Source organism: Crocodylus siamensis, chromosome 2 (assembly GCF_052110815.1).
Source record: "Crocodylus siamensis isolate JL-2025a chromosome 2, ASM5211081v1, whole genome shotgun sequence".
Classification (NCBI taxonomy): domain Eukaryota; kingdom Metazoa; phylum Chordata; order Crocodylia; family Crocodylidae; genus Crocodylus; species Crocodylus siamensis.
This window is the reverse complement of record NC_143396.1, coordinates 223,511,266-223,537,319: the sequence shown is the minus strand read 5'-3', so window position 1 is coordinate 223,537,319 and position 26,054 is coordinate 223,511,266. Positions and strand designations below refer to the sequence as shown.

Sequence of the window (26,054 nt, the reverse complement as noted above, 5' to 3'; positions counted from 1 at the left end):
CCTATTTGTGAAAACTGAAGTAAAAAGAGCATTTAATATTTCAGCCTTCTCTCCATCATCTATGACCAGATTGTCTTCCACCTTCTGTACGGGACCTATGGAATCTCTGGTCTTCCTCTTATTTTGATATATCTATAAAATCCCTTTTTTATTGCCTTTTATATCCCTTGCCAACTATATCTCAAATTGTACCTTGGTTTCCTTGCATGCCTGTGTGATACTCTTGTATTCTTCCTAGTACTATGACCAAGTTTCCACTTTTTATAGGATTCCTTTTTGAGTTTCAACTCCTTGAATCTAGCCAGACTGGTCTCCTGTTGCACTTCCCATTCTTCCAACACATCAGGACAGTTTACTCCTGTGCCCTTAAGAGAGTCTCCTTTAAGTGCATCTAGCTCTCCATGATGTCTTTTCCCCTCAGAGGTGACTCCAAAGGGATCCTACCCAAGAGGTCCTTGAGTTCGTTAAAGTTGGCTTTTCTGAAGTCCAGCGTCATTCTGGTACTCTTTCTTCCTCCCTTAGGATCCTGAACTCTATCACTGTCATCCAACTTACCTTCCAACTTCACATTCTCAACCAATTCCTCCTTGTTTATGAGCAGTAAGTTGAGAAGAACTACTCCACTCACTGGCCTCTACCATCTGAATCAGTTATTCCCAACACATTCCAGGAACATGCTGGACTGCTGTTGCACTGCTGTCTCTCCCTCTCAGCAGAGGCCCCAGTAATTGAAGTCCCCCACAAAAAACAAGTCCTATGATTTGGAAGCTTCCATCACTTGTTAAAAGAAGGTCTCATCCACCTTCTCCTCTTAGTTTGGAAGTTTGTAACAGATGCCCATGATATCCCTTGTGCTGCACTCCCATCTGATCTTTACCCAGTGGCTTTCAATCTCAATGATGCAGCCCTGCAGGCTAGGACTGACCCATAGGCCATATTTTTTACACCTCTGCCTCATACCAAAAATCCTCTATAATAATTTGCTACATTTGTGTCTTTATCATTTTGTCATACTCAAAAAAAAACATATTTGCTCTCACTTTTCTGGACTTTTAGTGACTGATTTCAATCAGTTATGGTGTACTCTCAGTGTCTAAGCAAAAATTGTCCCTTAACACCCTTACTTTAACTTTAACCCATAACACCCTTACCAAGGTGAAGCAGAGAACAGATGGCAATTGAATGCAGAAAGAATGGGAAGAGTAAGACAAAATGTAACAGATGAGCAAAGAGGACATTGTATAAGTGATGCAACTGAAAGGCAAAGGGTTTGCAGAGGCAACAGAAGACAGACTAAAAGAATAGACAACAAAAGATTCACTGAAGATGAGATTGAAGCTGTGGATTGATGAACATGGTGTGCCAATTTTGTAACTCTTTAAACTTCCAAGCTGAAAGACTGTTAGATGACCCATCCAGAGTTGTTGTCATTAGGGTAAAATGATTCTGCCTCCAAGAAGACCATTTCCAGAGTATTTGCATGATTTGATAACAACGAGAATTACCTCAACTTTAAAACAAACATTCAGTTGTACAATAGTACATTGCCTGTTGAGCAAGGATCATCGTGACAATGATTCACGGACCATGTGGAGGATAGACTCCAATGTACCATGCACGAAAAATCATCAATGTCTGAAGAAATATCTGAAGGAGTCTAGAGAAGAGACACTTGGAAATGTTGATGGATACCCACTGTATAGAAGACTAGGCAGAACAGCTCAAGTTGGTAATGATTCAGTGGATAACAAAAAAATGGTACCCTATAACAAGTAGCCTATTTTTGCCCATCACTTTTGACGGGCTTTTACCCTAGTTCTATTAATAGTAAATGAAGTAGAGTTGCATTGTTTTGCAATTCCACTGCAAAGCTTGTGACTTTTGGAATTGGGGTATTTTTTTCATCTTGCGCATTTGGAGGTTTAACTCATGAAGACAGTGGCCAGCCAATCCCAATGAAACAATCTCTACCAACACCTCCTATCCAGCTCCGCAGAGGGACATGACATGCATAATGTACTGCCCAAGCTGAATGAAAGTCACTTTGTGATCATGACGAAAACACAAAATATGCACCATAATGTTATTAAATCTACCAATGTTTTTTGTGCTGATCCCATGGATCTTCAGAACCATCTACAGGATCTCCACAGGGTATACACATTTCCCTCGATTTATGTGGGTTCCATATATGCAAATTTGCTCTTATGTGATCACCCTTTTTCTACCCAAACTCCCTTATATATGAGGTAAATTCACTCTTACGCGATCGGGGCTCCATTTGTCCCCACTCATCCCAGGCCCTGGGCTGCGCTGTGCTGTGGTGCAGACAGGTGGTATCAGCTGCTCCTGGGTCTGCTGCAGCAGCTGGGGTGAGTGGGGAGAAGTGGAGCCCCAGGAGGTTCAGGTCACGGTGCAGCCCAACAGCTACAGGCACCTGGTGTTGGCTGCTCCTGTGGCCACTCCAGCAAGGACTGGGGTGACCAGGGAGAAGCTGCAGCAGGCAGCAAGGTGGTGGGAACTGTGAATGGGTGCAGGAGGCATGACTCTTGCTGCTACACAACCCTCCGTGAGGGCTGCAGGCTTCAGGGCTGCACCCAGCTCTTCCCAGGGGGGCATGCGGCCCTGGATCTGCACACGGGATTACCACAGGCTGCCACTGCAGGCTGGGGCCACCAGCAGCACTGGGCTCTTCCCAGCACTTGAGGCAGGCGGTGGCACTGGGAGGGGGTCTGTTGCCACCCCAAAATTCGCCCTCCCAACCTGCTCATCAAGCACTGGGTAGAGCCTGGTGCCACTGCTGGCCCCAGCCTGCAGCAGTAGCCTGCTGTAGTCCTGCACGCAAATCCAGGGACCTGCGCCCCCTCAGAAGGAGCCCGGCACAGCCCCCCAACCCACAGCCCTCCCAGGGTGTGTGTGTAGCAGCAAGAGTTGCGTACTCCTGCTCCAAACCCACTCACAATTCCCACCAGTTTGCTGCCTGCTGCAGCCCCGGGAGATGCCGAAGGACTGCATCGCACCACTCCCCCAACCTATTCCCTAGTCCCAGCTTCATTCCCTCCTTCCCTCATCACCATGGAAACGTATCCTTACTTGTTACATTATAAAGTGGGTTCACTTTGTGCAAATTTGATTTATGTACCATTCTGTGGGAACGCATGTACTGCATAAAATCAAGGAAAACCTGTATAGTCATAATTAGCAGTTTTATCTTATTTCATTTATATAGAGTCCAAATGAGTATTTTCCCCTCTGCAGAACACACTTACACAAATGCCCCAACTCACTCCTGCCATCTCTCATGTGAATTATGTCAATCCATTGTTCCTTCAATTAAGAGAGAAAACTCAACTCTGCAGTATCTTCCTCAGACACACACAGTGCTTTGTTTCCACCAACTGTCCCAATGTCTAAAAGAAACTGGAACCCGGAGGAAAAGTAGTTTAAGGTCCATCCAGGTCAGCTACTAAAGTAATCATTAGGCAGCAAGAAGCATGTCCAGGAATTATGTCCTCACCTTCCACTAAGGATAACCACTCTCTGAAAGGATAGGTATCCCACAATGTTAAGATCCCGTTTGACCTACTGCTGGTCCTGGCTGCCTAAAGAGCAGCTCTTTCATCTCAACAAGCCAGAGATTAGCTAGACCACTACTGCCCCCCTTCTTTACCTATGGCAAGTAGAGGTGCCACAGCTTGTAGTCATGTGACTGTGTAGTTTTAGTAACAGGTTAAACAAGGATTTATTTGGGATCGCTGGAAAGGGAAGATCCCCGAGGTAGGTGTTAAATTAAATGACCTCCAGAGGTCCCTTCAAACCCTACCTTTGACTCTGATTCCAATCCTTTCCCCCAAAGGTACATATATATCTACCCTGCCTTCATGTCCTTTCTCCAAAAATTCAAAATAAGCTACAGTGCAAATCCCCTTGAGCTTGAAACAGTGCAACTTGACCTCATAGCCAACAGACCTCTCCATGACCAATTATTAAAGTGGGCATTGAAATCCATGTCAGAAAAACCCATCACTGAGGAAGGACTAAAGTAAATTCACAACTTAACTTGCTTTCTAACTCTGTGGAGGGTGGATGTGCATCCCTGTAAACCAAGTGTATAAAAACTTTTATCTTTTTTAAGGCCATACCCTTATGTTATACAAGAGGTTACTAAAGCAGAAACCAGAACAATTTAAACCACAATACTGTTTTCAATCTAACCCATTTTAAATCACTCCTCTTTCAAAGATTATTTCTTGTTGAGAATAAGCAGGTCATCCCTGTTTATTTCTCAGGAGTGGGAAAAGTATGTATTTTTCTCATTATACATTTCTGCAGTCTTCTTGCTTGTATTTCTCTACAGCAACAATGGCCAAGATGAAAGTTGAAATTTGGCATAATAGCCTCTACTGAGTAGAAATGCATTTGAGTATTCCAGAGAAAATTGGTTTCACTGAATTCTACTGAATTCTGAGCAACTGAAAGTCACATACTGAATACAAGTAGATTTTTCCATTTGTTTTAAGTATATAACTCTGGATAGGATATGGGCATACCTGTGTTTTAACCACTTCAAAACGGAATGCCAAGCTACTGCTCAGGACGGCGTATCAGTGGTTATGATCTAAATGTACTGAAACAAGTTGACTAAATCCCCATGAGTGAAGCAAGGTTATGGATGGAACAGCTTGCTACACCTGTATTGCTAAGGAATCTGAGGACGTAAGAGTTGCATTGTAACAGCTTGTATCAACATTCTTTGTTATAACTAAGATTGTCAAGTGTCAATACACTTAGCTGCACCATGAAAATCAAAGGTGTTGAAAATTCCTATGCAAGTTCCTGAAAATACCTAAAAGGCTTCCCCTCAACATTTCTGGAGCTTAGAAAGACTTATTAAAGAAGAGGGCTCTTACACACTTTGAAAGGTGTGCAGGAGTTGAAGGGAGTAGCCACTTGGATATCACAGCGATGGGCTCAGCATAAGAACACAGACTACAATTTGTTTAAAATCTATCTATTTAAAGTAAGCATCAGCTAAGACAAGGCCCTCTGTAGAATCTCTTACCTGAACCCCTGAACAACCTGAAGTGTTCAAAGTTTAAGGGAGGGCAATGTGCCCATCTATAAGCAGTAGTGTAATTTGAGGAGGGTAAGCAGGGGCACCAGCTCCTGGTGACAACTTAGTGGAGGTGCCAGAATGGCAAACCCCACACAGAACCCACACCTCAGCAGCAGTGAGGTTTACAGGCAGCGTGCTACTGCTGTAATAGCAACAACTGGGGTGGGCAAACTATGCTGCAGCATCATTAACCAAGGAATTTTTCAAGTTCCCGGAGCCGGTAAGGCTTCAGCACTATAACACCCTGCCCTCCCACAACCCACCACCCCCCATTCAGCAGCACCCCTCACCCCCTTTGCCCATTCTCCAGCAGAGTTTGCCCAGGGTACATACCCTGCTATTTACACCTCCACTATTAAGCAAAAGGTCTAAAAAGATATCCTACATATTATGCCTACCTAAGCTCGAGCAACTACTCCGGAGCGGCTCAAGGCTGATTCGGGCTTGGTCTTTTTCCAGCACTTGTGCTTGTTATGCACTACCTCCTAAGGGAAACCCCCAATACTCGCCTGCCATATCTTGCTATTAAGTTCAGGTGCAAGAGGTTCCCATCTGTCTCAGACTTGCTTGGAGGTGCTGCATGCAGACATGCTTGGGGCTCCACCTCCCTATACCCCTTCCATACACCAACCTGATGGTCTGGGTCACACAGTTGATAACTTGAGCTCTCTTGGACACAAGTGAGTGTCATCACCCCAACTGATCCTCTAATGGATTTTAGTAAATACAGCATCTGGGTGCATGCTGGTCACAGGTCAGCCAATCTTCCTGCCGTGCTCCACCTATAAAATGCTCAGACATGGAAAAACAATCTTCTCCCTTACAGCTGTATTTCTTGGGTCAGATGGGCAAGCTGGTCCAGCTGACCCAGTCTTCTGCCCCAGAGTCACTGAGGGCTCCTGGTTCCCCAGCCCCAGAAGTAGTATCACTAAACATGGCCTCAGTCTGGCCCCATGAGTAATACAAAAAAAAAAAATAAAAAAAATCCCAAAAAAAATAAAAGAAGAAGAAAAATAAGGGAGGTAGAGATCTCTCCTCCCTACTCACGCATCCCTCCATGTTGGTCTGGCATTAGTCCCTCAGCATCCTTCCCTTCTCCAGTGCTGGACGCTGCTCCTCAGAGAGGCGGACTCCTCTTTGGGACTCTACCCGGGTGTTCCTGGCTTGCGGTATAGCCAGGAGTGCCAGCTGGGAGCATATAGCTGCCTCCAGGCTGTTCTTCTCCGGCTTCTTCCTGGCAGCCAGCTTTTGAAGCTAACTGCCGGTGCTGCTTGATGATGTCATCCTCCTGCACCACCCCCAGCCATACTGATAAGCAACTAATGAACCATGTAGTTCCCTGCTTCTTGCCACTGTGCCTATGCCAGGTAAGCTGTCTTGGGTCATGGGGCTTTTGGGGCTGTTTCCCTGGTACCACATGGTTTTCGCGCTGCCACTGTGTCCCTGGGAAAGGGGTCTCCACCCCTTCGCTCTCATCGCCCTGCAACTCATATATTATAAGTCATGCACAGGACCACTCAGACACAGCTTTAGAGAACCACAATATGGGAAAGTTACATTCTCTGAGTTGCAAATGAGGCAACTAAGACATCCTAAAATGGGCTTCACAGGAATGTCTAGCCTACTACTGCCCTTCCAGGTTACAGGATATGTATGAATAACTCAATTTCTGAAGTTTCTAAGTAACAGAGATGAAGCTCGCTCTAGGAAATTCCATGTTAAAAACTTCATGATTATACTCAATAACCAAGAAGTGAAAAAGTTTAAGTTTTATATATCAATTTCAACTTCATCTTTGTACAAATTACAGTACCACCTTTAACTATGGTTTCACACTTTTTAAATGATCATGTACATTAAATAATTTTCCAATAGCCTTAGCTACATGTGGCCAGTCTTGCAAAAAATATTTTTTACCCTTGTAGGCTTACACTCTTTAGCAAAATCATCCGTTGTAGCTTTAAGACAACAAATGACTTGCCAAAGTCACAAAGTGAGTCAGATCAGGAATAGAATCATGATTCAAGAGTTTTGTGCTCCAACCACTAAACAAGAAGATGGCCCTGTTCTATTATGTTACAAAGATACCTTCTAACAGTTTACAAAAATTAGATTTGTCATTTCTAAAGTGACAGCAGTATATTTGTGCTCCATAAACTACAAAGCTTTTATGATTTTGATCATTAGAAGAACTGCAAGTCAACAGTGGGGTGTCTGGGAGAGGCAGAACCTCAGGGAAAGAGTATGCCATGCTCACCTGAGTGACTCTTTCTCTGTTGGTCCTCACTAGCACTCAATTCTCACCTGTGGCTCCAAGTAGCTGTCTGCATGTGACAGCAGCCACACCCTGGTAAAATGCCTCGAAGGGCAGGCCAAATCAGGTTAAGGTACCCAGTCAGTCTTAGACATCTGGGGAGATAAGGACATGCCTATCCCTGCACACAAAGTCTAATTCCAGCTGACTGGGCAAATGAGACCCTTGTATGGTCCAATGGCCATGATGGCAGTACAGCACCATGCCATGGATTGCACAGAGCAGGACAAGGTACAAAAGGCGTCCTGATCATCCACTGTATCTGAGCCTATCTCCAGTCATCTTGACAATCTGGACCAATATCCTGCCATCTTGCTGCTGGTTACTAGCTGGCTCAGACAAGACAGTGAGGCTGACGCTGCACCACTCTTCCTCACTTAAATCTAAATCCTGTGCAACTCACATAAGCCCTGTGGTGACAGGCCAGAGACCAAGCAGCAGCTGTGGACACACTGAGAGCTGTAGCTGCAAACCTACACACAGATGATTCAGGGCTTTGGGTCACGTTCTACTGGACAGAAGCAGCAGTAGAACTTGGCAGCCCCTGAGTGACTGAGCAGCCCTACTCGGGACCGCACCGCTCACCTCCTAGAATGAGGAAGGGGCTAGAAAAGATGCCCCAAACATTGTCTGCTTTACCTCACCCTGGCCAGCATACTGCGGCTGGCAGGGGTCCCACTACAGCAGTCAAAAGGGAAAGAAATCAATCCCTCTCAAGCTGGGCACACGGAACATGTGTATGTTGACCAATGGAAACACCAACAGACCTGAAAGGAGAACTGCCCTCACTGGGAGAGAACTGGGGAGATACAATGTCCAGATTGCTGCCCACAGTGAGACTTATCTACCCAACAAAGGGCAGCTCACAGAAGGAAAAGCTGGTTACACATTCTTCTGGAGTGGTTGTAGCAGTGAAGCCAAATGGGAAGCAGGTGTCAGCTTTACTATACAAAACAGCCTCATCAAGAAGCTGACCTACCTGCCCAAGGGAGTGAATGACCCACTGATGATGCTCAGGCTCCCCCCGCTTAGCAAAAATTGTGTTGCTATCATCAGTGTGTACACCCCTACCATGACCAACTATGACAAAGTCAAGAACCAGTTATATGATGACCTTCACTCTGTGATTGCTGTTGTACTTAAGTCTGACTGCCTCATCCTCCTTGGCAACTTCAAAGCCAGGACTGGCTCTGGCTGCCCAGCATGTGATGGAGTCATCAGGAAGTATAGGATTGGAAGCTGCAATAGCAATGGTCTTGTCCTGCTCAGACTATGTGCTAACCATGAGCTCCTGGTTACTAACATTGTGTCCCATCTCCCAACCAAAAAAAGACAAACATGGATACACCCCTACTCATCTTATCAACTATGTCATCGTCCAAAGGAGAAACAGACACGATATCCAATGTGTCCAATGTGTGGCACTGAATGCTGGACTGATCATCAACTCATCATCTCCTCACTAAATATCACAATTCAATGTAAATGGCGCCTGGCAAGGATGAGGTATGTGGACCAAAGCACCTCAATACTGCTGGGATTATAATGACAGCACCAGGATGCGTTTTGTAAACCATCTGAAAGATCAGCTTCATGCTATACCGCTTTATTCCAGCTCCATCAAAGCCAACTGGAAGCAACTTTGTGACACTATACACTCTTCAGCTTAAGATGCTGGGACCAAGTGTCTGCAGACACCAAAACTGGTTTGATGAAAATGATGATGAGATAAAACAACTGCTGGAAGAGAAACAAGGCCTTCACAGAGTCTACCTCTGTGATGTCTGCATCAGCACAACACGCCTATAGCTTGATACAGAAGACCATTCAACGCAAACCATGAGGAATGCAGGACACATGGCTGAAGAACAAAGCAGAAGAGGTCCAGCATTACACTGACCAAAACAACGCAAAGAAGTTCTTTGATGCCCTAAAGGCTGCCTGTGGTCCACAGGTCCTCGGATCCCCACCTCCGCTGCCTGCCAACAGGACCACACTGCTAACTGATAAGGCTCAGACCCTCCAGAGATGGGCTGAACACTTGAGTGCCGTCCTAAATCAGACCTTTTTCATCAACATGGATGCCATAAACAAGCTGCCTCAAATCGCTGTCAACACCTTGCTTGAAGCTCTGCCTACAACCAAGGAGTCCAAAAAAGGCCATACAACAAATGTCTAGTGGTAAAGCTCCTGGAGCTGATGTAATTCCAATGGAGATCTACAAATCAGGTAGTCACGACCTCACTGAGAAGCTAAGCAAGATCTTCTGCACTATGTGGGTGCAGGAGGTAGTCCCTCAAGAATTCAAGGATACCTCCATCATCCACCTGTAAAAGAGGAAAGGAAATCACCAACTGTGTGACAACCACAGGGGCATCTCCCTCTGGCAAGATACTTGCAAGAGTCCTCCTCAACCAGCTGACCGACCATCTAAACCACCTACTGCCCGAGAACCAATGCAGCTTCAAAAAAGGACATGGAACCATGAACATGGTGTTTGCAGCCCAGCTGCCAGGAACAGAACATCGACCATCTCCTCACATTCACTTACTTAACCAAAGCCTTCAACATGATGAACCGCAAAGTACAGATGAAGTACAGATGCCTGAAAAATTCATCAATATGATTTGACTGTTCCACAACAGCATGATGGCACATGTCTTTGTGAATGCTCTGATCCCTTTCCAGTCACAAATGACATCAAGCAGGGCTGTATGCTCACACCTACCCTTTTAAGCACAATATTTTCTGCCATGCTGTTGGATGCCTTTCAAGAGAATGACCTTGGTATGGGGATCTGGTACGGTTTTGATGGAGACATCTTCAACCTTGGCAGGCTTCAAGCAAGCTCCAAAGTCCAGACAGCCACGCTTCATGACTTCCTCTTTGCAGACAACTGTGTTATGCACAGGCTCGCGGGCTGACATGCAATAGTCCATGGACCTATTCTCATCAGCCTGCAACAACTTTGGACTCACTATTAACATGAAGAAGACCGAAATGATATTTCAACCTGTGTCTGGCACAACACCCAGGAACCACAAATCTCAGTTAAAGGTCAACAACTGTCAATGGTTGACAACTTTGTCTATCTAGGCAGCACACTCTTTCGTGCTGTCCACATGGACGATGAAGTAAACGCAAGACTAGTGAAAGCCAGCATGGCCTTCAGCAGACTCCATAAGTTGGTCTGGAACCTCAGAGGTATTGGAATGTCAACAAGGATGAAGGTATACAAAGCCATCATTCTCCCAGCCCTCCTTTACACCTGCAAAATCTGGACCACCTACCAGCATCATGTCAAGAAACTAAACCACTTCCACCTGTACTGCCTACAAAACATACTAAAGATCAAGTGGCAGGACAAGATTCTGGACACCAAGGTTCTCGGAAGATCAACTTTCCCCAGTATTCACACTCTACTGAAACTGGTACAGCCAAGATGGGCCGGCCACCTTTCCAGAATGCCTGATACTCGCCTGCTGAAGAAAATCTTCTACAGCAAACTGTCAAATAGAGTATGCTCTCACGGCACATGAAAGCAATACAAGGACACCCTAAAGGTGTCCCTAAAGAGTTCTGGCATGACCCGGAGTCATGGGAGCAAATTGCTTGCAACCATCCATCCTGGAGGTCATCAACCCAGAAGCACTGGCCTTCAAACAACAACACACGGCAAAAGCAATGAAGAAACACGTGGCCAGGAAATCAAAAACCTCTGGTACCCAGTCCTCATCGCTTTACTGCCCCTACTGCAGCAGATTGTTCAAGGCAAAGATTGGGCTTATAAGTCACTTACGTACCCATGTGACCTAGCCTCCACCCGTCCTCTCTCTCTTCTTCTTTTTCCTTTTTTCCTCTTTTTCTTTTTTCCCCCCTCCCTGTTTCTTTCCCATTTCTCTTCTCCCCACCCCACTGGATGTGATCGGCTTCACGCAAAGGATGAACAATTAAGTCAACAGTAAATTTTAAAGCAAAAAAATTAAATTAAATTAAATTTTAAAAAATAAATTTAAAAAATTAAGTAATCTCTTAAATCTTTCTGTCCTCTAGATCTTTCAAAGTAGAAGTAAAATATAGCAAACATGCTACAGAAGTGAACAAGTCATCCCAGATTTTTTGTGTGTGTGTGTAGATTTTAAACTCTTACGGTCAAAGACTGCCTACAGTCTTATATGTGTACAGTGCCTGATAAAATGGAGCCCCACCTAGTTGGGACTCTGCAGTGCTAACATAGTGAAAAGTACTAAATAATTTTACCTCAGTGAGAGATCCGCAGGCCACTCCACCATGCAAGGCTTTATCCAAACTATCCAGGGTGGTGGACAAGAAGGCTGAGAAGGGATTAACAGCCCTTTTCATTTTCAGATCATAAGCCTACAATAGCAAAAAAATCAACCAGAAAAAAATGTTGTTGCTTTTTTCAGCTGGCAAGGGGAACGTCTGGCATTTTCTCTCCAGCAACCTTGAATAATTTAATATTTGCCCATAAGGACACTGTTCAAGTCCTATACCGCATTTCATCCTTCCCTGCTTCCTTCCCACTCACCCTTCATCACGCTTGCATCCAAATACCACAAAGTAGATTTAAAGAAGGCTGGTGTATAAACTGTGGTTTTTACTCTCCAGCTTTGAACCTTTCTCCCACAACACAATGTCAAATCATAAAAAACATTTTACAATAACTTTCCAAAGATTTTTACCCCCTCCCCACTCCAAATCCAACACATGCTGCTTTTGATCTGCAGAAGCACTACTTTTGAGTAAGGAAACGCTATACCTGTGGTTAGCTGGGCTGTGCAAAATGTTCACAGTAAAACCCCAAAATCAAGAAGAATGTAGTTGGTTATGCTGGCAACTCAAAACCATCTGGGTTCACTGAAAGTTTCATTAAAGTTCATAAACTGTTTAGACAAGCCTGGGCTGATACCAAAGCCATGCTCAGCTTTCAGGTTTTGATCGGTCTTCCGCACAAGTAGGAATGACACAGAACAGGTAGTCAGAAGATCCGAGTTCTTGTGCCAGCTTCACTGTTGACCACGGTTGAAGGGTTGAAGGCCAAAATAATAAAGGATCCTTGGCACACAGGAACTTTATTTGATTTCAGTCAAAGTTTAACCAACACAAACATTTTAAAGTTTTCCTGCAAGCCCAAATTTTACAGAAATTCTGTCTTGGAGCTATTGACACAGGTGTTCCCCAAACAAAATGTGTTTCTTGGAACATGAAGGAACTCATATTGGCATGCTTGGCAGGTTTGCTGCTGAATATCAAGAATGAGGAGTTCAGAGCAGCCACCAAGAATCCAAGAGTCTGTGGCTCTACTTATAGCCAAGGCTTGCATGTTGCCAGCTCAACAGAAGAGATCCTGGAAGCCCTGGCATCACTAGCTATTACAGAACAGGACAGAAGTGTGGGATTACCAGCTAATCTCACATGGCTGCCCCAGAACTGGGGATCTTGGAAGTGAAAAATCCCCACACCTGAGCCAGTATGCTAGAAGCCCAGGCACAGTCCCATCCTGTCACCTATCCTCTTTTATGCTGCACACTCCCCATGTACTGGACAGGAGACTTAATTAATATTTGAAAATAATTCAGGGGTTCTCAGATAAAAGGTGCTATAGAAGGAAAGTGTATAAAGTCCATGGAACTCAGATTTTAGCCTATAATATTTCAGAGCTCCAGTAACGTCCTGATGAATTTAGACTCAGAAGGCAGGGTAGAGATCTTGTTATTCAATAAGGTGCATCTCTACCTTCCCTTCTGCTTGACTTCAAACATGGTTACCTACCTCTCAGAGTTGCTTGAAAACTGAAACGAAGATTTGCGTGCACATTTTTCTTTAGTATAAAAGTAGCCTCTCTTTTTAAACTATGCTAATATATACCAGCTAAAATGTGCTCCATGAATACTTTAAGGCTGAAAGGCAGGTATCACTTAATCTGATTACACAGATCATCTAATCTGACCTGCTGTATAACAGATTCTAGGAAGTCACCCAGTAATTCTAGTGTTTAACCCAAAACTGTGGTTGAAATAGTATTCTTTGTAGAAAGACATGTAGTCTTTATTTAAAGACTACAAGTGAATGAGAATTTACCACGTCCCTTGGTAGTTTTTCCAATGTTTAATTATCTTCATTGTTTAAAAAAAAAAAAAAATCATCTAATTTCCCATTTGGATTTTTACAACTTCAATTTCCAGCCTTTGGATCTCGCTATGCTTTTGTCTGCTGGATTTAAAAACCCCCTAGTATCAGTGATCTTCGTATCTGTATAAGCCACAATTAAATCACCTCTTAACTTTCTTTCTGATAAAGGCAATATATTTTGCTCCTTAAGCCTTTCATGATAAAGTTGCACTTTCCAGACCGCAGGTCGTTATTCTGTTGCTCTTCTCTGAATCCTCTACCGTCCTAGTAGCGATCTCTACAGTGTCTCATACAGACATAATATCATGTCTTTATTCATGATCAATATTTCCTTATTTTTAATTTCAAAGATTATGTAAGGATGTTATACCACAATGTAGTAATTTGATTTCCTATGACCCCAATTCCTTTTTCCAAACCACTACGTGCCAGGATACAGGACCCCATCTTGTAAACAGGCCAACAGTCTCTGTTCTAGATGCGTGATTTTGTATTTGGATATATTTAAATACTTCTGACTAGGTCCAAGTGACTGATTATTTGTCAAATGAGGCAGATTGCTCTGAATCAATAACTAGGCCTTCTCATTTAGCATGACAAATGTATGCCATCTACAAGCTTTATCAAAGAGTAACTAGATTTATATTATTTCAGACTTTTGATATAAATAATGGTAGTCTGAACAATGATTGAGAATCAAACCTTCAGGAACTCCGCTCAAGACACCTCCAGTTATTGATTATTGATATCTACTCAGTTCCATATGCCATGTTAATTTTGCATAGTGTAATTTTTAATCACTGTTGACGTGCAGGGGAGGCACATGCCCCCCTGAGACTAGCCCTCACCAGCCAGGGAGTTGAGGGCAACAGACAGTGCCCCCCTAAGAATGTGGGGGTGCCGAGAGAAGCACCAGTAGCACTTCTGGGTTTGCCGCTGGTGGTGGTGATTGACTGCTGGGAGACACGTCCCCGCTGGGTTGGCAATCAGCTGCAGGATCAGGAGGCACCAGTCGTCCGTGTTTTTAATCAAAATTATGTGCGACATTAAATGCTGGCCAAAAGTTTATTACATCAAGGTTACCTTTGTGAAACACTTTATCTTTCAAATACAAGACAAGGTTTCCCCTCTGAAACAGCTTGGGGAAAAAAAGCTCATCATCTTACATTCACATACAAGGAAACCTCACTAAACACATTGCCCATTATTAAACTGGTATCAAAAGCAGCATATGCTCAATAATGGAAACCAACTATGAAGTTGATTAAATGTAGTTTTGGGGTTTTTTAAAGAAATTTTTCATATTCCAAGCCAAATCAAGTCCAAATCTGTGAGTCAGTCCAGAACCATAAGAGGCCCTATAACCGACAAACATCCTTCATCCCCACCAGGGGCTTCAGATATTTTGGCAGGCATCCTACATGCAGACCCAAGCCCAGATGCTTGGGTTTGGATGCCTCCAAGTTTCACCTGCCCTCAGCCACATGGCCATAGAAGCAAGCTAGGGAGGAGCCTTCCATTTCCATAAAGTGGGCTTTAAGCCCCAGTACTTCAGCAGGTACTAAACCATGCCAGAAGAACAGTTATCCCAGGAAATGCTTAAGGAAAACTGCCTTCATGGACCCAGATACATCGCATTTCCCTAAGCCAACAAGGATATGTTACTGTAGCTCATTTGAATAAGATACATGACAACACCAATGGCACTTAGTCCCACTCAGCACTGACTCTTTTTCAAGTCACAGTGAGCCACTACATCCAATATATTTTGAATTCCTCTTCACTCCCACAGCCGAGCTGTGCTTGCCTTTCCCTTTTCCAATGATTCCTGTTTCTTCACTAGCCTTAAATGTCTGGCAAACATCATCAAATGGGTCCCCAAACAGGTCACCCAGAAATCCCTCTGTTGCCCCCTCTCTCAGCCTGTCAAATGTGATTAGCCTTTGGACTAATATGCATAGTCTGTACTATTTATAAGTAGGTGCAAAAGTGCTTAACAGTGTGTTTACAGAGCATCTGTGCTAAAACTTGCAGCTGTTTCAAAGAAGATAAAATGCATCAATTCTGGGTGAACTAAGTCTATGGGTTTATTTATCTGTTTATTTCAGAGTCAGTACTTTCAAAATTTGCCCCTCACTTCCACGTGCTCAGTGACAATAAGGATCTGGCAGTGCCCTTCATTTCTGTGTTCAGGATCTGATGGTAAGGAGGGTGGGGAAGGGGTTGCAGAGGGATAAAGTTAGCTGGGGAGAGGACAAAGGGACTAACTGACCCCCCATAATTATTTTCTCTGCTTTAGCAGTGGGAGGTTGACAAATTCAAGGCAAACCTCCAATAATTAAGGAAAAAAAACTTAAGTAAAAGCTATAATACTTAAAGAATATAAAGAAAAACTTCTTCCTGGTTCATGTGACCAGACACTGGAATATATTCCCTGCGGGGGTGGTGCAGGCATCTACCCTGGAGATCTTCAAAAGGAGACTGGCCGCACACATTGCTGGGTTTATTTGACTTCAGCAGTCTTTCCTACCAAGAGCAGGGGGCTGGAGCCGATGATCTCATGAGGTCCTTCCCAGGCCTAAACTTCTAAACTTCCAGATTCTATATCTGGAAAATTATAACAAATTTCTAAACTTTCCATATATAGAATCTAATTACTGGGGGGGGTCATCTTAAATTTGAGTAAATACAGTATTAACAATCCACTTTAGAGAGCTCTTCAGTCAATTCATATGACTTCACAAGTTATTACAACTTGTCAATTTAAAAACAGTCCATACAAATAATCTTGTTTCCCACAGTTCTCTACCCCATCTCCATTCCTGCAAGATACCATCAATGACATCTTTTCTCTGTTTGGGAGAACAGAATATAGCATACTGCCAACAGCAGTGCAGCTCAAACCTCTTTCCTCTGTGCCAATAAACGTAAAGACCATATGCATCACATACACCCTAAATTCCCATTTACCTAAGAGTTGAGACGAGAGGATTCCTCAAAACTGTATGCTGATACAGTTTTAATGATCATTCTAGTCTTTGCTTTCAATATTACTTTTAAAAAAATTCTTTCTACTGGCACACTCTTGTTCTTCTTTTATACTAATCAATGGCACTTTGAGTTGCAAACCTCCAATTAGAAACACTTCCACTGATATTCTCAAAAGAGGAAATTCTATACCTTCTTGAGCAGCTCTCAGCTGGAGCACGTCTAAATTTGCAGGAGTGCTATTTACATCCCATTGTAATCACTTCAATACCCTGCTTGGCTATTAACATGATTAACTGAAGTTACTATACTCTGACAATATATACAGCTAAACTGATAATTTCAGGTGTCTTGTGGGTCTGCACATGGAAAAAATAAATAAAAATTGAGAAAAAAATTGAGAAAAAAAAGAAATGTCCTCCCATGCAACAAACGTATATATGGTAGTCCAGGGAAGTGACAGGTTTCTTCCCAGACAATTGTTTTCAAAATGAGATCAGCACAAATATACTTACAGTCTGCATTTTGGGGGCACAGGCTCGACTGACTTTGCAAAGAAGCTTCTGCACATTTTGATAGCTCTGTCCAGTTACTTTCATTAGCTCCAAGAATGAGACACACAGAAAGTCCTGAAAGATGACCAAAAAGAAATCAAAGAATTCAATCTAAGTTTTAAAGGTGGGAATTACATTGATTTTGTTTCCATATAGACAACTTGTTCACATTCCACAGAACAAATTCAGTACAATGTTCCTCCATTGAAATCAAGGGAGTTATATCAGGGATTAATTTTATTTTACATTTTAAAGAACCCAAGTTGCAAAAATCAAAAATTAAAGAACCAGCTTGCTGGAGATGGCACAAAGTAACAGTTTTGCCCTCTTCCAACTTTCCAGAAAGCTATCAGATTGCCTCAAATGAAGTCTAATCTTGTAGTTTTCATGCTTTGGGCCAAATCCTACAACCGGATCCATACTAATGAATTTCATTCTGTGCACGGAGAGCTTGGGTCTGTTAGTTACCTACTCATACGGATATTATAGGATCTGGCCCTGAAACAGTGTGTATCAAAATCACAGAACACCAAGTTAACAAAGCTAAGTTAAAAAGAGAATAAGAAAGAACCACTATTTGTTTCAATTGAATATATTCTTTGCTTGCTGGGATGTAGCCTTACATAGCCCTGCTACATGCTGGTAAATACTCTATGCAAGAGGAGTTGCGTTTCACAGGTAGGCATGGCATTCTCTACATTAAGATTTTTTGGAATACAAGCACTTGGCAATGCCCTTTGGTGAGGACAGAGACAAGAAAAAAGAGGCATTTTTTTCCTTGCAGGGGGAGGGGGCAAGGGGGAGAATGAGTGAATTTAGGGATAACTACACAACCCTTAGAAAGAGGGAGGTTTGGCCTGGGGGACAGTACAGCGGCGGAGGGGGAGAGGAGGAATGACTTCCCTTCACGTGCAACAGAGGAGTGGGAATGGGTAGGGATGGAAGGGAATATGCAAAGAGGGGTCAGAAGGTGGGCACAGAATGGTTGTTTTCTTTTTACAGAGGTATTGAATGTGGATTGGGAAGCAAGGTTGAGTTGGACTGGGGAGATGGGAAACACTCTCCTTGGTTAAGAGGAACGGGAGCAGAAGGGTATAAGGTATGAGTGGATTTTTTTTTTTTTGTGGGGGGCTTGGGAGGGAGTTTGTTCTGTTATACCTTTTTCTTTTAGTATTTTATTCTGTTTCTTTAATTTTTCTCTTTTATTGCAAGCTACCCTGAGCCTTTTTAGACGGGCAGGATATAAATCTAATAAATAAATGTAAGATATGTTGGTTTTGAGCAAGTATGCTTCTGTACAGATTCACAACTAAATTTTTACAAAGCAACAGTCCATAAAGTGTCCTAAACTTGATACAGAATTAACCTAAACACCCATTAAGTGAAAAATCTTACATGACACGTATTAATCTGATGCCGACTCAGCCTTTCACAAAGCTCCTGTGCCAATCCTGCTCTTCTCAGTTTCTTACTGGCCATGTTCCCAAACCTGGTAGATAGGAAATCTATTATGGTAGAGCTGAAGGAACCTAGAAAAAGTTTTCGAAAATGTCAACATGCAAATAAGCACACTCTTTTTTTCTAAAGAATGGAAACAAACATGACATATCACAAATCTTTGGAACACTAGGCAGTGTAAATGATCAGAGAGCAGCTGCTGTTAAATACAGACTATGCTAATACAGTCAGATGTCAAGTCATACAGTTAGGAACACAAAACGCAGACCATACCTACAGCATGGAGATGCTATCCTGGGAAGAAGTGACACCAAAAAGGACTTAAGGCTCTCGAACACCAGCTCCAAGAATGGCAGCGTGTCTAAAACAGCCACTTAAAACCTTGGATGGATAAACAAATGAGTATTAAGTAGGCATGTAGAGTTTGAGTACTGGTACAACCATTACTGGAATATGCTCAAGCTGTGGTCCCCACAGTTTAGGATATGCATTGAAAAACTGGAGAGTTCGGAGAAGAGCCAAAGAGTAAGTAAAAAAAGAAAAAGAAAATAAATATATGCCTTGAAGAAACTCAACCACAGAGAAGTCGGGCTGGAAGGGAGCCCCAGAGGTGTTAGCTTAATCTAGTTATCTTAGCCAGCATAAAGTTATGGGATGATTTGTGAACAGTCTATAAAGGGCCTACATGTAGAAATGAAATATGCTTGTCTGCTTCAGTCTTGCAGACAAAGCTGTAACAAGATTCAATGGCTGGAAAATGAAGGGAGGCAAATTCAGACTACAAACAAATGAACATTTTTAAGTGAGGGTAATCAATCATTGGGATAGATTAACAACTCCTGTGGTAGATTCTGAAGCACTGGAAATTTTAAAATTAGGACTGGATGTTTTCTAAAAGATATGCTCCGGTTCCACCACAGCTCTTTGTCTTAAAGCAGGAATTAAGTCAGAAAAGCCCTGTGGCTTACATTAAAGGCAGACGGGTCAAAGTGGATAATCACAATGGTTCCCTTCTGGCTTTAAAAATCTCTAACTATTCCAGCTATTTACAAAGAAGATTAGAATGGCAAGAAAAAGGGTCCAACCAAGGCAATAACAATACCAGCATAATGGCTGGTATTTGCAAAGCCAATGCGACAAAATTAATTATGCACAACCTCTCAGTAGGCGTTTATTTTCCTGGCTGTATGTTGAGTTTGTTCTTTCAGACACAGACTCGTGACAACACCTCCTACAGCTTCCTAGCCAGAACTTCAGAACAATCCAAAAAATGGCTCTTTACAAACACCACCAATAACAAACTAAAAATAGGACACGCACATGCCCACCTCCATGTAGAGTTATGTCAAGTTTAGATTATGGTTGGATGGAACGGCTTGGATAGAGATGACCCTGCCTCAGGCAGGGGGTTGGACTCGACCTCTGGAGCTGCCTTTCAGCCCGACTTTGCTGTGATTCTATGTAAGCAGTGGAACAACCTATGTTAAGCATCAGGGCCACGTACCCTGCGCTTTATGCCTCTGAGATGTTGCTAGCATAAAGTCAGTAGATGGCCGAGTGGAGATTCACCTTTATAGCCTGAGAGAGAGAGAGAGAGGGAGAGAGAGAGAGAGAGAGGGGCAGTGTGTGAGTTTCATCCCAAGCATGCTTCATCACATGCTTGGCCTTGAACAATTTGACCTGTCTACACTCCACTTTTTTTTTTTTTTATATATATATATTTTGTGTTGCAGGTCAAATTGGCCAAATCAGTTTCAGATCACATCAACTGAGCAGAACTCAGTTGCTCCAAAAACTGTATTGACTAAGCAGGCAGAACTCAATTGCCACGTATAGTGCTACAACCGGCGAGCATCCTCCGTCACCCTGGGACTTCAGATATCCCAAACCCATTGGCAGGCATCCTGCAGCAGGCCCAAGCCCAAGGTCTTGGTGTTGGGACGCCCCCAGATACTACAGGCATGCATCCTCCATCCCGGACTCTGTAGTCTGGGACTTCAGATGCAGTGACTCCTTGCTTAACGTGGTAGTGATGTTCTTGAAAAAGGCAAAATGATGTTACGTGAATCCAATTAGATCACAGTCATTACCCATTAGCAGGCGGTGGCCAAACAACCCTATAACCAAACACTGCGCAACTTTAAATGGGTACGTTCTCCAATAGCTCAGCAACGTAATAACAACGACGTTAAGCGAGCAAGGAGTACCTGTACTCCCTACTCTTCATCCCAGCACACAAGAGGCCGCACTTTGCATTGCCACCTGCTTTAGGCCTCCCTGAAACAGAGGGCTCCCCTCTGGTCCCCCACTCGGGCAGGGCACAGGCACACACCCACATGAGAGCGGAGGCCAGGCAGCCGCGCGGGCACTTCACCGAGGCGCCGTGACTCTCAGCCAGCTGCCCCCTGGGGTGGGGTGAGATCTTTGCGGGCAACCACAAGCCTGAGGGCGGCCCCAGGGACGCTACATGGAAACCCACCTCCTCCCCGCTCTGGCCGGGTAGCCCCGGCACCACGGCCCTGGGTCTGGTCTTTCTCGAGGTGCCAAGCGAAAGCCCAGAGCCCACCCCCGCCTTGCAGGTGCAGCGCCCGGGGCAACAGCGCCGCCGCCCGCCCGCTCGCTCGCCCGCCCCTCCCCCCACGCCGCAGCGCACGCAGCGCCGCTGACCTCGGAATTTTTTTTTCCCCGAAGTCTCCCACTTCCCTGGAGCAGGGGGAGGAGCCTCCGCGCAACATCCCGAGCCGCGATTGGCCCTTCTCCCTCACCAATCAGCGGCAGAGGCTAGGCGTAGCCCTGCGCGGGGCTTGCTGGGACTTATAGTGCTCGGTGGAAGGTGCTGTGTGTGAGGCTGTAGCGGGGGTAGAGGTGAGCTACCAGTCCCCGGGAGCTGCGTGGGGCAAAGGGCAACTCAGTCGAGCACGTTGCTGGTCCTTTCCTTTGAGACGTGGCCATTAATTGATTTCTGGCCACGCAAAGGCCGGGCGTGCAGACGTCGGCGCCCCGAATTTGTGGGCACGACAAAGGTGGTGGGTGTCAGTCTATGCCCCTGGGCGGAGCCAGGACTTTGCAGGGGGGGGTGCAGTTGGGGAGGGTCCCCCAAGACACAACACACTTGTCTCCAGGTAAAAAGAAACTAGAAGCTTTTGTCTCCGGAGCAGGACCCAGGGCTGCATCGTTCTGTTTGAGATAGTCTAGCAGAGGGCAGTAAATACATTCAAGGGCTGGGGCACATGACTGATGAGCAGAGGCTGAGGGAAATGGGCTTATTTAGGCGAGAGAAGAGAAGACTGAGGAGGGATTTAATAGCAGCCTTCAACTACCTGAAGGGGGTGTTTGAAAGAGGATGGAGCTAAACTGTTCTCAGTGGTGACAGGACAAGGAGCAACAGTCTCAAGTTGCAGTGAGGGAAGTTTAAGTTAGGAAAACGTCTCTCACTCGGAGGGTAGTAAAACACTGGAACAGGTTATCCAGAGAGGTTGCAGACTCTCCATCCTTGGAGGTTTTTAAGACCTGGCTAGACAAAGCCTCAGCTGGGATGATCTAGTTGGGGCTAGTCTGGCTTTGAGCAGGGGGGTTGGACTAGATGGCCTCCTGAAGTCCCTTCTAACCCTAATCTTTTATGATTTTATAATTCAACTTCACCGCAAGAATATGAGGAATACAGTTTTAGCCAAATCCACTTACCACAAAACTATCTTATCAGATACAAACCAGAAGGGAATTTGAAATACCCAAATTAAAAGAAATTATTCAAGTAATGGGGGCAAAGCCAAACCAAAGTAGTATTTAGCTAAATGATTACAAAATATTAAAGTGGTGCTATGAATGGAAGGAAGAATTGTGCTTCAGATTACACACTGAGTACGAAGTAGTCTAATGTTCCAACTCTCTAGGGATAAAAAGTAAAATCATGTGTTGACCAAGTAACTGATCTTTTATCATTTCAGTCTCTCAACAAATATGTTAAATTTAACTAAAATCTCCAGCTAGTTCCATGTCATTTGATAAAAGTCCCCAGTACAGTATTTTTGAAAAAACTTCAGATTCCAGATATGGGTCACAAATGCAAATGGTTTATTCAATCCATAATTCATCTCCATTTGTCCAGTTCACAGGGCCATGGAAGAACTTGTTGTGTCTGGCTTCATCTATTAAAAAAAAGCAACATGGAGGTGCCAGAATATATCATCATTTAGGTCATCATATTCAATTTACTTGAATTCTCCCCAAAACTCAGGTCCCAACATTACTCTGTGCTTCTCCTTCACCCCCTTTAAAAACATATATATTGTTATTGGAGCAGAATAACTTCTGTGCTTTTCCTCAGAGATTCCTGCAGTCAAGTAATATGTGATCACATACAATCTCCGCGTGCGCATGCGCAAAAGCACTCAGCATCCTTCAGGATGGAAAAACTATAAAATACAAGATTTCAGTAATGACCAGGAGAAAGATAAACTTGCAATTCAAACTCAGGGCTTGTGCTCAGGACTTCTGAAGCTTCATTATTAGTATCTGATTCCTCCAATAAAAGACACTGAAGAAATTAAAAATACTATGTTTATTATATGCAATTTTTTAATCAGTGACTCCTTGACTTAATATCAACAATCTCAGAAATTAACCTGGCTGTTTGGAAATAATTATATTCACATTGTGTGGACTACCTATTAAGAAAAACACATGCCACGAGCCGCAGGTGTAGGTACACATAGAGGAAACCAAAACTGCATATGAATACTTATAGAGGTATGCATACAGGAAACTTCATTGTGAGATAAAGACAACAGCAAATAAAAAGTCCAAACTTTTAAAATACACAGGTTACAAGATGTTGGGGGAAGATACAACACAGCAGGAGTCTAAATGGGATAATGCATGCAATGTATATATTAAAAACAAGAGTTATTATAACTGAAGCTCACACTAAAATTAATTGCCTTAAGTGAGAAGAAGCTCAAAAGAGATTTAAGGAGCTGGTACCAGAGTAGCCAGGCCTCATCAAAAAACAGTAGAACAAGTACAAAAGATTTGGCCATAAGTAGCAGTTAGCTGAACAGGGAGACAGGAGATGAAATGGAGAAAGAGCTCCTCCTAGTGTAGTGAAACAATCCACAGTAGACTATAAACAGAATTGGTTTAGAAGGGCTTGCTAAAGCAGGGAAAGCTGAGATCATATTCCAAGAGAGGAGGAGGAGAAAGAAGGTACAGAGCTATGCAGGGCCACACCAAAACAATTAAGAAACAGACGCTTCACAACATGAGTGCCTAGTGTGGCACATGTACCAACTCAGGACAGTGTTGAGAGGACTTTCCCACAGCAGTGATTCCTGCAGTTAACACTCCATTACAAATATATGGGGCAGTTCACCTCTCTCAGACACGTTGTTCCAGGCTCCTTATGGATTTCTTCTTGCATGTATGCTGTCAAAGCAAGTGCTAAGGATCAGCACATCAGTAACCTGGGTCATGATTTCAACATTTTCTTCACAGCCATGAGCACTCAAAACTTTTTTTAAAAGGAAGCTAAGCTTCTAATCATGTCCTTCAGCAATTTGGGCCCTCAGATGTGGGTCCCCAAAACACAGATCTCCAAATTAGCAGTAAAGCTCTATTAAATTTTACTGTGGTCAGTGTAGCCCAAATAAGGGTACATAATACTAGAATTCAGGCCCCCTGGGTTTTATTCCAGGCTCTGCCATTGGTCTGCAGAATCACAGCAGGAAAGTTATTTCACTTTTCTGTCAGTTTCTCCATTTGTAAAATTGGGATAATAATGTTTGCCTTCATTGCAAACCATTTTGAGATCTGTTGATGAAAAACACTATGGAAGAGCTACATATTAGTACTGAGCAGGAACAAAAAGATGTTCCAAAGGCCCATAACTTTGCCAAAATTGTACATATTTTCTAGAAAACAGTAACATGAATAAAGACAACTCTTGCCCAGCAAATTTCAAGTCCTTCCTTTAAGACACAGTTGTTAAAATGGTTGCAAGATTTTTTTTTTATTTTTTTACAAAGCAAAACATGCGTCTCTTGGATCTTGTTCTTGGAAACGGCTTGGCTATTTGGATTAAATGTTCCAAAAAAGTTTGGGAAAAGGCTGGTGCTGGGAGTGGACAAGGAGTTCCCAGACATGAACCATTCAAAAAAGTTATAAGCAAATAGGATCTTCTAAAGAGAAGTACCAAGCCACTTCGTGACAGATAGAAATACCAGCTTCATCTCTAATATGGCATGCACAATTTAATTCAGTAACCAAAAAATAATGAATTCCCACATATGCCTGTGGACAAATTAGAAGTCAGTGAGAGCTGTTCTTTCTTATTAGCTAGAGATGCTTGGATAGCAACATGTGAAAACTGTTGTTTCTATCTCATATTCACTCTATGCTTGCCAAATCTAGCCTAGCTTTGGCTGGGGGTATCTCCTTCTGTTTGTGGGCATCTAGTTGTCTGTGTGGATCATGTTGGAAGAACATAAGGAAGCAAGACTGAAGCAGTGCTCCTAGAGTGCGCTTGGGTAGCTGTTTTGCTGACTGTCAAATGGCTTTGCACTTTTCTTCCTAAGTACTCAGGAAAAAAGAGAACCATTTTGTTGAGGAGAGCCAGGCAAGTATATCAGGTGTCTGTATTGCCCTATCAAGAAGGAACAGCTTATACACACATGCGTGCGTGCATGTGTGTGTGGAGAGATAGATAGATTTTTAAACAAAATAGGTAGTATTTTCTTTCCTATTCTGTGTCTCCACCAAGCTCATGATGTCCACTTTATTGTAGCCAAGTTAAGAGGTGTGCCCCTGTTTGCTTCCCAGATATCCAGATGTGGCTTTCAAAAACCAGTATATAACTGGGTATGCTCCCTCTTCCATACACAACACCACACAGCTGATGTTATACTCCCAGAGACTATTTCTTAACTGAGAATTGGAGTCAGCAGTGTTAGAACCCATGTGTTTAGTTACAATGATCAGCATGGTTTCTGAATGCTCTTTCAACAAGGTCTAGGAATGACTTACTGGCCCTTTTCATGGGTTCTACAGGCTGAAATACAGTAGTAGACTAGGAGAAAGAATGCCTACATTCCACCAGCTCTACTTCAGTATAACCTTGGGCAAGTTGCTTAACCTACCTCAGGTCTGTTTTTCTTCCTTCCTTTAGTCTGTCCTACCATTTAAACTATAACTTCGTCTGGCAGGGACTGTCTCCTAATACGTGCATGTACTGTGCCTGTCACAATAGACTCTGCCTCTATGAGCCACTTATCACCAATCATAAAGGGTGATAAGTAATAAAGCTGAAACTTTACCACTGAATTGCATCACATTAATTCAAGAAGCTGCACTAAACTGGGACGCTGGCAGACAAAAGCCTAACAGCAACAACACACGGATTTTGTGGGGGCAAAGTGCTCTAACATCAAACATACCAATTATGATTAAGAATTTGATGGCAATTAGCTTACAAAAG

The 26,054-nt window shown here is 43.4% G+C and overlaps 1 protein-coding gene across 2 annotated transcripts in view; it reads right to left on the bottom strand.

Moving 5' to 3' along the window:
- The window catches only part of RAD51B (RAD51 paralog B), a 665,539-nt gene extending 644,217 nt beyond the window's left edge, over positions 1-21,322 (bottom strand). Inside the window, exons 1-6 of one of the 2 annotated variants that reach the window (XM_090033201.1) lie at positions 21,251-21,322; positions 20,088-20,161; positions 18,861-18,964; positions 18,521-18,614; positions 17,087-17,200; positions 11,691-11,807 (exon numbers count right to left, since the gene is read on the bottom strand). In XM_090033201.1, coding sequence (XP_089889327.1) covers positions 11,691-11,807; positions 17,087-17,200; positions 18,521-18,614; positions 18,861-18,865 — 330 coding nt within the window. In that variant the 5' untranslated portion in view covers positions 18,866-18,964; positions 20,088-20,161; positions 21,251-21,322. The remainder of the gene's footprint in view (positions 1-11,690; positions 11,808-17,086; positions 17,201-18,520; positions 18,615-18,860; positions 18,965-20,087; positions 20,162-21,250) is intronic. The other variant, XM_090033202.1, reaches the window with a different exon arrangement.
- Between the last annotated feature and the right edge of the window lie 4,732 nt (positions 21,323-26,054).